This window comes from Leptonotus elevatus, chromosome 10, assembly GCF_054856555.1.
Source record: "Leptonotus elevatus isolate MCC_2025b chromosome 10, RoL_Lele_1.0, whole genome shotgun sequence".
Taxonomy (NCBI): Eukaryota; Metazoa; Chordata; class Actinopteri; order Syngnathiformes; family Syngnathidae; genus Leptonotus; species Leptonotus elevatus.
This window is the reverse complement of record NC_141248.1, coordinates 14,639,803-14,652,631: the sequence shown is the minus strand read 5'-3', so window position 1 is coordinate 14,652,631 and position 12,829 is coordinate 14,639,803. Positions and strand designations below refer to the sequence as shown.

General features: G+C 39.5%; 2 protein-coding genes across 3 annotated transcripts; both read right to left on the bottom strand.

Moving 5' to 3' along the window:
• Positions 1–1,057: 1,057 nt before the first annotated feature.
• Positions 1,058–4,873, bottom strand: cdkn1a (cyclin dependent kinase inhibitor 1A). Of its 2 annotated transcripts, none has more exons than XM_086086019.1 (3): positions 4,693–4,873; positions 2,450–2,876; positions 1,058–2,326 (listed from the first exon to the last, which is right to left on the bottom strand). In XM_086086019.1, the coding sequence occupies exons 2-3, from the start codon at positions 2,868–2,870 to the stop codon at positions 2,271–2,273; spliced, it is 477 nt and encodes a 158-aa protein (XP_085942145.1). In that variant the 5' UTR covers positions 2,871–2,876; positions 4,693–4,873; the 3' UTR covers positions 1,058–2,270. The 2 variants fall into 2 exon arrangements, with proteins under 2 accessions (XP_085942145.1, XP_085942144.1); XM_086086018.1 differs by lacking the exon at positions 4,693–4,873 and adding an exon at positions 3,009–3,086.
• A 2,408-nt stretch (positions 4,874–7,281) lies between these two features.
• srsf3b (serine and arginine rich splicing factor 3b) lies at positions 7,282–11,772 on the bottom strand. The gene is made up of 6 exons (XM_086087628.1): positions 11,631–11,772; positions 10,705–10,915; positions 10,476–10,616; positions 8,294–8,332; positions 7,892–7,978; positions 7,282–7,799 (listed from the first exon to the last, which is right to left on the bottom strand). Exons 2-6 carry the CDS (start codon positions 10,905–10,907, stop codon positions 7,772–7,774), a joined length of 498 nt encoding a protein of 165 aa, XP_085943754.1. The 5' UTR covers positions 10,908–10,915; positions 11,631–11,772; the 3' UTR covers positions 7,282–7,771.
• Between the last annotated feature and the right edge of the window lie 1,057 nt (positions 11,773–12,829).

Genomic DNA, 12,829 nt, shown 5'->3' with positions numbered 1-12,829 from the left:
GCCATCCAAACAATCTGGTCCATGATTGTTTGGCCAAGTTGTTCGTTCAGTCATTGTACACAGCACAGGCCATGTTTTAAAAGTGATAAATCAATCAATCAATAAATAACTATGGTTCATTTGTATGTTTTGTTAGGAAATTTTTATATTCATAAATGTAAACGTCTAAACTCAAGACTTTATTCAAAGTATTTTTGATAGAGATCAACAATTATTTTAAGCCTCTTAAATTGATAACAAGAAATGTCAATTATTTATTACTATCCATGCAGAAATATTCAACAAACTGAGCTAATTGGAATATTAATATTTATGATTATTGTTATTATTAAATAATAATAATAATTATTATTATTATTATTTATTTCATTTTTTTGTGATTTTGTATATTTCTTTTAAAATCTGTTTTTGATACATTGGATTGACTGATATTTGTATTATTCATCTATGTTCAATAATATTCATTTAAAAAATGTTATTCTGTTTAATAATATTATTACCCTATTACTCCATGTTTTAAGTAAAATATTAAGGTTTCTTCGTAAAAACACAATTAAAATTGTATTTATCCATGGGGAAGATGACTTGATATCTGCTTATTTCATAATGTTGGTAAAAATAATAAATAAAGAAATATTCTAAAAGTATATGTGGCATACATGCTGCATGAAGAACTGTGTAGCCGTTTCCCAGTGGAAGTCAATTACTTTAAGTGCCATTTCCAACTATGCTCTTTTATCTTTGTAAAGATAAAAAAAAAAAAGGTCCCCATGGCTGTCGAGCAAGGACACAAGTGTGATGACACTTATTATAAAAATTGCGCTTAAAATAGAAGTCGGATTGACAGAAATCAGGTCAAGAGCTGGGAAACATCAAAAGCAGAGAAACAAATGATTTATCTGGGGGGTTAGAAGTTGCCGTGGTGACTATGTTGCTCAGGAGACCATGACTAGTTTTACTAGTTTGGTAGTGTATTTTTTTTAGATTCTAGTCTGTTCACAATCACCTGGTGGATAGAACATATGTAAAGCCATGTGAAATGACAACAGCCACACAATTTCAATTCAGACATTTTATTATAATTTTGAATTCTTTAACAAAGTAAATTAACACAAGGTACGGTACAATAAATAAAAGGATATATTTTTCATTTGTAGCTTCATACATAAAACAGTATGTAGTGGGAAGTGCAGTCAACAATTTGGGCTCATCATCTCAAAGTTGTCATTTTGTGAGCATTAGCATGACCCTTTTCCACACACATTCAAATCAGCCCTTCAGCAGGACTGCCAAGATAAGACAGACATAAATAAGAGTGACCAAGACGCATCATCTGTTTTTTTTAAGGCAGAGAACATCAATTAGTGCAAATGAATTGCACGCATTAGAGCAATAGGAGAGGATTGGCACTTCACTCTAGCTTAGTAAATAATACGCTGACTTAGTTTGAGAACACTCTCGTGATTGTCGACTAGCGAGAGACGTGCCTTGTAGACACTTAATACTGGATGAGTCCAGTACACCAGGTGCATGTGCAACGCCGCAATGGGTTTACAATTATGCTACTATACAGTGCTAGTCTATTAAAAACTCTCAGATATATATTTTTTACTAAAACCCTACAATAGGAGACCTTATAAGAAGTATAATACACAGTAAGTGCTTTTTTGGGGTAGAAAAAAATACAAAACAGAACATTAAGATGACTTCTTCCCATCATAATGAAGAACAACCAAGTAAAAAAAAAAAGAAGTGGATTCCAGCGAAGAGGAGCCAAAGGACCTCCCATCCTCCATCATTGCTTGATTTGGTCGAGGCAGATTGGTGTGAACCCTGATGGCGTCTGTATTTCAAGTAATGCTCATCCTACGTTTCTCTGCTTCCGCATGGCACAGCCATGAAAACTACCCATTGAACACAACGGAACGCAAAGAAGGAATAATTCAGTCGACACTTAGGACATCCACTGCATCCAAATGAGTATAAATCCGCCAGTACAAAGCTTAACCGTAATCTCCGCAGATCAAATGTTAATATCTTACCATCCCCACTCCCGCTTTCCAATGTATACAGTACCCAAATGAACCTTTAAAGACACGACGGTTGAGGTCCCTTATGTTGTCTCCCGAAGAGCGACTGTGCAGTCTGTGCCCAACTTGGCATGCCTGAATGTTTTTGTGAGGGTTGTTGGAATATTGTCACTCTTTCAGGAACAAGTCACCGATAGGGTAAAAAATAAAAATAAATAAATTGTAGTAGAAGGAGGAAAATCACTCGCCAGACTTAAGTGGCATCTCGACGACTTTTCTCTTGGCCTGATAGAAATCTGTTGGAAGAGAAGGAAATTTATAAGGTTAATCTCAGTAATTAAAATCGCAGACAGGCTCAGGCGACAACTATAGGGAAAATAACACTCTCGTTTATAATATTATACTTTGCAAAAACAAACCTGTAATGTTAGTTTGTCTCCTCTTGAGTCCTGTGTTCTCCGTCTTCCTTGGAGTTTTCTCCACCGTGAAAGGACATCTCTCCAACTTGTTCTCAGGGACGTTCTCCTTCTCGTTGTCTGGCGGCCCCGCCCTGACCGTCACCTCAGCTGCCCTTTGACCGGCCGCCTTGCCCAGCATACAGGACCTGTAGAGCAGCGGCACACTGGCGCCGGGGACGCCCTCCCACTGGAAATCTCCGCTGGCCAGAGGCTGGTCGGACGTGAAGTCGAAACCCCAGCGCCGGGACGCCTCCTCCAGGTCTTTCCTCAGGGCAGCCTGGTAGTCCGCCCGCAACTGCGTCCTGTCAACTGGACCGAACAGGTTCCGCCGCGTGGGGCCTTTCCCCAGAGGGCTGCGGATCCGCTTGACGTTTGCCATCATTCGACACTAAAAAGACACAGGATTGTAAGGTCACCACCTGCTTTATAAACAAATTCTTCATAAGCAACATTTTAACTTTCTAAACCTAATATAGAGCGAGTTCATACCTATAGAGTAAAAAAAAAAAAAGTGTCTTACCATTGTTCTAAGCTTCCTCGGTGAATGCAACAGAGCATCTGAGATTGGTATTACTGGGAGTCTATTTATAATGCCGAGACATGACTCACAGGTCTCTGGGCCCTCCCACATGAACGTGACTTGTACATGCCCAGACATAGTCTCACTCAAAAGACATGTGAGGGCAAGTTCTCAGGCAAAAGTTAGTTTACAAAAGCCACCACTAGGAGGTGCCCTCAGGCCGTTTTTACGGTCCACTGGTGAAGATCAGACACGGGACATGTTGGGACAAGTTGGGACAAGTTAATTGAGCGAATAAAAAAAACATCATGATGATGATCGTGATAAGCTATTCGTTGAGGGGGAATACTGGCATGGTGCTACACAGGAAGGAATCTACTGCATCTCGTGAGAATAATGAGTCATTACACTCATCCAGGAAGGGTTGGGCAGATCCTATGGACAATTTAGAAACTTCAATTAACCTAACATGCGTGTGTGTGTTTTTTTTATGCGGGAGGAAGCGGGAATACCCGAGGAACCCGTACAAAGCACATGGTGAACATGCAGTAAGACCAAAACCGAGATTCAAACCCAGAACCTCCCACTGTTCTGCCCTGATAAGACTAAAATAAAAGAGCTTGAGCCTTTGTTGAGTGACATTTTTTTTGTTTTTTTGCTTTGAGATGGTAATGTTTTGACTTATATGAATTAAAATGATTTTAAGTGGAGACAGGATTTGCTCAACATTGTGGTAGAACAAACATTTGCACTACTCAATTTGGCCACACAGTGGCGCTAAATCGGTGCAAGGTGGCATTTTTCCAAGAATTGGGGCTCATTCATTTGAAACCCAGAGTACATCCAAGTACTGCATTCTCACGTGTTTTGAAATATGCACGTTTAAACTGACTTTGAAACAGTAAAACTATATGAAGATCATTGTACTGTACTAATAAATTCTAACGTACCCCACTTATCTTTGAGACTTTTCCAACCGTACTTCAGCCAAATTAAATTGCTCCTTTGCTCTACCATTATGGTGTTAAGAAATACGATACATGTACTAATGTGGCAGCAATTTTAAGAAGCATATAAGTGGCATGGAACGGAATTAACAAACATTTTTGAACTGGGGATGATGTTTCAAAAGTTGACTTTTGATACCCCTATGTTACACCTCCCCACCCACTACAAAACGGGCGAAGTGAAAATGTTTTAATTAGCAAATGTCATAATTAATGTGTATTTATTATTATTTATAATATAATTATACTTATAATATAGTCATCATTTCAACACCAACCTGAAAATAATTTGAACCCCCCGGTTTACTACATTTGATAAGGTTCATACCCCGTGAACCGGAAATGACGTAAACAAACTGCAGGATGGGCGGGACCCAAAAGAGTGATTCAAGCCTGTAGCGGGTGTGAAAGAGCCCGCAGAGTTACTACGCTGGTACACGTGAGCCAAAAACTCGTAGCGGCCGGCTCGGCACACTCCCTTGGTCGAAAAACAACAGTGGAAAGTACGTTTTTTGTCTAATTTTGAGACAAACTAAATACAAAATTACTGTATAATGTCACTGAAGCAGTGGAACATATGCAATTATTCTAAGTGGGAAGCATTTAATGTAGACAAAATTGTACGAAATCCAAGTTAATGTAACAGACTGAAAAACACGTTACATCACTTTACTTACATTGTCAGTATACAGTCGTCCAATTGAATCCTTATTCTGTGCCAGTTGACGTCGTTTGGCTTCGGCCTTTTGAAAAGTTTGTCCAACTTCGTGAGGATACCTACAGAGTTACAAGACAGCTTGATGGCGTCTCAAGTTTTCTCAAACGGATGAACTCCGGTGGACGGTTCCCCAGTTTCTGGTGAAGGGGGCGTGGCCTGTCGACTCCCACACGTAATCGCACGTCATGAGCACACGTGACAATTGGAACACTGACTGGAGGAAATTCCAGCACAGGAGGTGTGTGCGTGTAATTTCATTTGGTTTGCGTTCTTCCTCCCAAATGTGTATGCGTGGCTACAATGTGAAATATAAAATGAATGTAGTACATTAACGTAAGTTTAAGTGTGGTAGAGACACCAAATGTCATCTGCAAACATCATAGTCCTCGTGTTGGTCAAACTAAACAAACAAACTAAGCGTATGAACATACATTATTTTGTTGAAATGTAATATATATATTACAAATTAGTAGGTAACAAATTGTAACAAATTAGGCGGGGTACATCCTGACCTGCTTGCATATGCATACAGTTGAAACTTAAAAAATCCAGTACAGTACATTTTAAACTTTTCATGTAATTGTTTAGCTTTTTGAAGTACAGCGATTTTAATTTTTTTGTATGGTTCTGTTGTATTTAACTTTTATTTACAATAAATGTTATTGCCATTGGTAATCAAACTGGTGGCAGCTAAATACTTACTGGGTGAAAACAACAACAACTCCAACGTTGACTGTAGATGATGAAATGGATATGTTTTCTACGTGTCACATCTCCGTGGGCGTCACATGACATCCATCCATCATGTACTGTTGAGGGTACATAACAGTGGGTGGATAATATACCACCTTAACATAACCGAGTGGTTTCCCGCGAGTTCCTGGAGCGTGGGGGCAGCTCCTTTGGAGACCCGTGGAGTCACCGCCCACGGTCACGTAACAAGTCTGTGGAAAAGCGCGCGCAATTTTGGGAGGCAGGCCGGCCCCGCGTCTCTGTACCGCGGTATGCCGTTTCACATGGGATGTATGCGTGAACGTATACCAGCCGTGGGACTGCGAGGGGTGGGACCGAAAAAATTGGACAGTGGGATGAGAGCGTCATTCCGATCACAGGGCAAAAGGAATTTCTCAATATCATTGAATGAACTCACAGAAAAGGCACAATGTGGAGCACCATGCTTTATTGAAACAAAATCAGATTGCCAAACTACAGGACATAAGAGATGTATGACTGTTGGATAATGGATGAGCCAATTAAGGTACATTATGTTCATTGAGGAAGGTTCGACATACCGGTATTAGTTTGTATCTGTTGATGTTCATGTAAAATTGCAAAGAGAGTTTATGGGCAGCCTTCATGTACAGTGGAATTTTAAAAAAAAAAGAGTCTACACGCTGCTGTTCAAATGCGAGACGATTGTAATGTAATATAAACAAAAACTACATAAGGAAAAATATTTTCAAAATCTTTTTCACTATTAATGTGACCTATAACCTGCATAACTCAATATTTAACTATTCGAGATTGGAGTGAACCATAAACAATTGAGACAATGTGGTTGTACAAGTGTTTAGAATTGGCCAATCACATTCAAACTTATTATAAAAGGGAGTCAGAATGCCACCATTTAAAGCGTCCCTGATTAACCCCAAATAAAGTTCAGATATTTTAGCATGCATGTCCTGACATTTTTTCCCTTCTTTTTCTTTCTACTGAGCAGCATTTTGAACTGTTCATAATTATTTCCACCTTGACTGGGGCCCCGATTCCATCTAAAGAAAAACAGCCCCAAACGATGCCACCATGCTTCAGTGGAGTGTTGTGGTTGCACAAACATACCTTTTGGAGTTCAACCCAGGTTTCATTTCATCAGACAATAACGCATTTTCCCATGTTGGGAGGTATCATCATCAATTTTGAAAAGATCATCTTGGTCTCATGCATCACATCACATCACTAAAACCTGGCAATTTACTTCATATGTTAAAGACGCCGTAGATCACACACATGTAGAAGTGGCATTCTCAGCCACACAGGGACACCATTATTTGGATGTCTTATCTTTTCCTGGGGAAAGGGTTAAAATGTTCACACGGGCAGCGTGGATTACATAACTAGCCTACACAGCGGACAATGCGTACAAGTGAGGGAATACATGACACATATACTGTAGTAAGGCAAATACAGTATAATCATCATTCTTTGATGAATATAGGAATCTCTAACGAGTATCACGTATGACACACCCCCTATCTATAGGTGTAATATAGTGGTTATGAGAAATGGAAGGGTGGGGAAATTTTCCTTATTAAAAAAATAATTATTAGGGGTCATTTCTGTTTTGATAAAATCCACCAAGTGTTATTCACCCCCTTTTAGAACACACCAAAAATGTCAAGTTTTGTTTAAATTAACATTGTGTTATCAATGAAGCCATTTTCAACACTTTAGATCGATCTATTTATAAAAATGGCACCCCCAAAACAGGGTTTGATGTTTGGAAATGACTGCATCTTGATAAAGCAACAAGAAGAAAAGCAGTGCAAACTTGTTTTAAACAACCAGTATTTTTAATTGAGAGAGACAATTTCATAGTATCAAAGTACAGATAATGAAAAATGGATACACGTCTCCAGATACGTTCCATCCTTGTAGATCACACACAGATGGAAACCTTCACAATTATGTAAGGAAGTCGGCCTTCCAAATCACCTAGGAAGTTACTTATGAGTCACATTTCTTCCTTCTTAATCCAATATACACAATGAAAATGAACTCGGACTATGGGTCAAACTACACGTATCCATGTATAAAAAGAGGAACAAAAAAAAAAAAGAAGAAGACGTGATTACTGGTGGAATGCTGGTTAGTGCACTTCTTTCAGGACTTGTGAGACCTCACCTGTGCACACCCAATGTATGTAAAACAACCATAACAAAATTGGGGAGACTAAAACTCTTGACGGATAAAAAACAAAATCAATGTCCATCATGTGAAAACAAAGTACAACCGTTTTCTTCATCTCTCATCCTGTTCTTCTACTTCCTGTCATTTGATCTGGAACGACTGTTGAAAGAGAAAAACATATTTGCAATTCAGTCAAAGGGCCACTGAAAATCCAGTTGCATTTATCCAGCCAGAGGATTAAAGCCATGTACCTCCTTGACCGAGAGAAGGACCTTGAAGGTTTGTGGTTCCTGTCCCGAGAGAGGGAACGCTCCCTCCTCCTGTCTCTCGAGAAAGACCTAAATAAAACAAAAACATTCCATTAAATCTACAAATACCATGGAAGGTAGAACAAGCGACGTGGCGGACAAACGCAACTAAAGTGGATCATTTTGGTAAACTTAAGTTTCAGACTCTTCGCTGCCAAGCTACTGGCGCACTGAAATAGAAAAACTATGACCTTCAGGTTTTGAGGCTCTACATTCCGCACTTTTAATATTTTTTGAGCAACAAAAACATGGTCAAGGAAGAAGCAGATAGCCACCACGATGGAAAACAGATACATAAAAACGCAGAAAAAGTAAATGATCAATGAGTATAAAGAAGTGACATACCTGCTGCGGCTACGACTGAAGCTCCTCCTGCGTGGAGATCTGTGTGGGGGAAATGTGAAAATGTTAACAACTTCAACTGACGCATGCATCACCGCTAGACCTTTACATTCAACTCGTGTTAGTTTGCGGGCCCCCATCAGATCTGCACTACATACATGGTTTTTACAAAATATATCAACCACTAGCACTGGGCCGTACGCCAATAGATTCTTCAGAGGGTCAAACCTAACCCACAGTACAAGGTCCATACAACAACTACGTTAGGTGTAAAATGCAAATGAAGCCAGTGTCGTGTCTCAAGATGAGCCATCTAACACCAACTGCCCCTTATGTGACGATGAGACGCTGCGCCGTGGATTGGCACATTTGTACGATTAAACGTCTTACTGGTCCACTGCATGTTCACCAAGACAACGCTTGGAAACAATGCGTTAACAGCTTTTAGGTACATAACTATGCTCAAACCCCCATGTAGAATAACTTCTAATCAGAATCTCTGGACAAGTTGCAGAGATTTGATGGTGGGCCCTTCACCTTTGGAAATAAGGAATTACAGTAATGGGTGAGAGAGAAAAAAAAAAGTCAAACTTACGTAAATGCAGTTAAAAAAAAAAGATCAACCTTCGTAAACCAGCTGTCTCGTCATTTTTTAAAACTTATCAGTGTACTGAATGAAGCAGGAAAACTTACTAGTATTTTTGGTTTTCAACAAGCTAGATATGACGAAAGGGAGGCAGACTGTCGGCCGGGTAGGAAGAATTGGCAGAATAGGCCTGGCCAGATGCTGCGAGGTGATAAGGTGGCAGGCAGGTGGGGGCTGGCTGCTGCTTTTTCCCTGCTTTAATTGGTTAGCCGAAGGCTGCTGCTGGTAGGTTGTCGACATTTGGAAACGCGATACGCTGATTGGAATGTGAGGTGGGCCGCTGCCGTTTGGGTTAAGGTTGAAGGAGGAGGTGGTTGAGAAGAGCATGATGAGGAACCAATGGCCTGGTGCAACCTGACGACTGGCCATGCCTGGGTCATGTGACAGCACCAGTCAAGCTGATTGAGGCAGGATGGTCAGCAGTCACATGATGCTGAAAGAGGACTAGTTGATTGACTCTGAGGGTGGTGAGAAGAGGCATGGTGGTGGCTCTGCAACGGGTTTCATTCTTATTAATATATATGAAAAATAAAAAGCATCCTCAAACAAAAAGGAATAGCATCACATTTGGCACTCTTACACCCTCCCAGTTTAACAACTTTTGTCTCATACAATAAATGTGGAAACCTCGAGTCAAGCGCACACCGAGTGCTTAAAGCTTACGAGCTATATTTTATAACTAGAATCCTGCTACAGACTGTGCAGTACCTGCAAAGTGATTACTGGTTAGCGTTAAGGAAAACTAATTCAGTTATTAAAAACAATATAAAGATATGTTCTTTGTGCTTATTCAAGTAGTGTAACTGTTCAATAAGCCACTGTACGTCAAAAGAAAATTCCATGCGTTGGCTCTTTAATATAAGAAATTCCATATAATTAAAGAACTCACGTGCTCTCGCAAGCATCTTCAATAAAGGTAAAAGTGATGTTAAATGTTCATTTATCCATTATATTGTTTATATATATTTCACAATCCTTTATGTAGGACTTATTATTCTCTAGAAAATATTTTTTGTTAATGTTTTGTGGTGGCTGAAAAGGTTAACTGAAGTTGCATTACTTCCTAAAGGAAATATTGTTCCAGTTTTCATACGATTTGGTTTTAGTCACACATTTGGGAACGCATTAATCATGGGAGCTGAGGTTCTGCTGCGCTACACGTATCAATAAACTGAGGAAATTGCAATGAACATTAAAATTAACAGGGTTATTGCTCTAAAGCTTACTTGATAAGTACCAAACATTCACTATGTGGTCAAATCACTTTGCAGGGACTACAAAATGTAACGGGAGCTATTTTATCCAAATAATATTGAATGTTTAATTGTCCCTATAAAATGATACTGTCAATGACATCGATAACATGAGCCTTACACAGAAAAAAAAGTTTAGAATGCATAAAAAGACAACACTAGCCTCAATTAGGAAAATATCCCGTGAATGAAAGTGACAGCAGCAATTGCCAGGATTGCATTACAAATGTAGGCTATGGTCGACCCATGTCAAAAACATCTCGTTTTTGTCTCGTCTTGTTTTCACCTTCGCCTTGCCGGTGGACTACGCCGCCTGTAATCATCTCGGTCTCGAGGGCGCCTGCTCCACGAAGGCGGGGCGCCGCGGGAGCGACTGCGCTTCTCCCCATTGGACAGCTCTACTCGCACACGGCAACCACACAATGTTCTAGAAAAGACAGAAGACATAGAATGCGGCAATTAGTACAAACATTGCTATCGTAATTGTATCATGTTTAGCTGTGCTGCCGTCCTACCTCCCATCAAGCTCACGCACTGCATCAGTAGCATCTCTGGGGTCTTCAAATTCTACAAAGGCAAAGCCTGGGGGGTTCCTAGCCACCCACACACTGCGGAGAGGCCCATAGTAACTGAATGATCTTTCTAACTCGGTCTTGTTTCCATTGTTGCCCAGATTTCCGACATAGACCTTGCAGTCAAGAGGACATTCACGGTGCATGACTGGATCTGTAAATGGAAAAAATATATATATAAAAAAAACAAAAACTAATGATACACTTATGTATGTTGTCATTTTCCTGGTTGTAGCACTGTGTTCGCAACTCAAGCTCACGTTTACATCCTGATGTGGTTTACCATAATAATCACAAAGGGGGGAAAACAAAAACAGCTATTTAACAAGTAGCACCATCTGAACCAGTCACAAGAACAATACATGATCGATAAGCTAATGCGCTAACGTTTAGCTTTTGCAATATTAATTCGAAATGTCTATTCATGTTCGGAAAATAGATGGCTGGCAAGGTGGATGGTGGATAGATTGTACACCAGTACGTAAAAGCTTATTAATAATCGCATTCAGTCATGTAGGGAGGACCTGGGCCTATTTTTCTGCTCACGGCTGTGCTAGCTAGGCTTAGCTCGAAAGGCCGTTGTTCTAAGTCTCTCACGGTGAACAAAACGCCCACGGGCAACTGTAAAAAACACTTAACGATGCTCCACCTCAACTATTAAAATATGTAATTCATATAAAACTGAATTTTTCGTCCCTTCGAAGCTATCGGCTAGCACAAAAGCGCTAAAATGGCGTCGCCTCTTTCAAGGCCTCAGCCCGCGGTCGCAGAAATCAAACAATAGATTACACATTTGTTTCCAATTAATTAACCAGAACAACGATGCAAAGCTAGAATCTTACTCACACAATGGTGTAAAAGATCCTTACCTTATTGGTATTAATTAGGAGTTTGATTTGGTCAGCGCTTCCTTCGAGCACGATGTACCTTTCCCGCTGTCGATGGAAAATGGCGTTATCTGGTTCGAAAACCAAGCTAGTCCTAGGAAGGCGGGGCAATTTTAGGTTCCTCGCTCCGAAATAAAATGTAACTGGGTTCCATTCATTTTCATATAATACACTTTTAAAAATGTATTTTTTTCTGACAGGGAATGCCTCCCGTCCAGTCCTACAAAAAAATAATGATCAAATACATTAATCAATAGATAACTTAAACACACCAATTTGACGTAAGTCCAATGCAAATTTAAATAAAAAAGAAAAGAAAAATACTTCTTGTACTTATAAAATATTAATTTTATTTATGAGGAACTACTAACACAAAAATGGTGGCCCACTGAAGTGCACTTTTTGCATAACGGTAGAGACAAAGCTAATGAAGACAAACAGCTTCGTAGAGGGATGGGCGAGTACCAGGTATCGTTATCTGGCCGATACACACCCTTATGTTAAGGTATCGTGTGCGTTTTACGATCAGGAACTCGAAATTAGAGAAGAATATAACAATAATAATGCGTAACAAATTAATAATGCATCAGATTTAGATTTCATATGGGCCTATGGTCTGATAGGTCTTTCTTAAAAAAATATCTGTCATTGTTTTGTTCTCTGAACATTTTATGGATTTATGTATCTGTGAAATGGCGCTCTCTGCTCATTGAAAAGTATTGGACTTTGGATCCTTGTAATTTGATTTCTGAGGATTATTTTGATTTCAAAATTTGATGAAATGTTATTTGAATACTATAACAATCTGCCCGGTTTGCATGATAGTCACAGGCAAAAGCAATACAATTCGCCGTTTGTTTTCACTATATAAAGAAAATAAGCATTTACATTGTGTTGCATTGGGGAAATATCAGAAATACCCGGATGTTCAGAATTGTCGATTCCATCAAGTCAATAATTAGCCAGCCCCTCAATGATTATGTGCAACTGTGTCTGATTTCCACCATGTATAAGTTTGTTTGAAAAACCCATTGGAAGTAATTTCCCTCTATCTACTGATTTTTACATCAAGTCAAAGAGTCTCAAAGAGCTTCATAAGCCCACACTTGACAAATATTAGTGATATATCCTGATCCATACCCCTTGACTTGACCGGGCAAGGCAAAAAAAAAAGAAAAGAG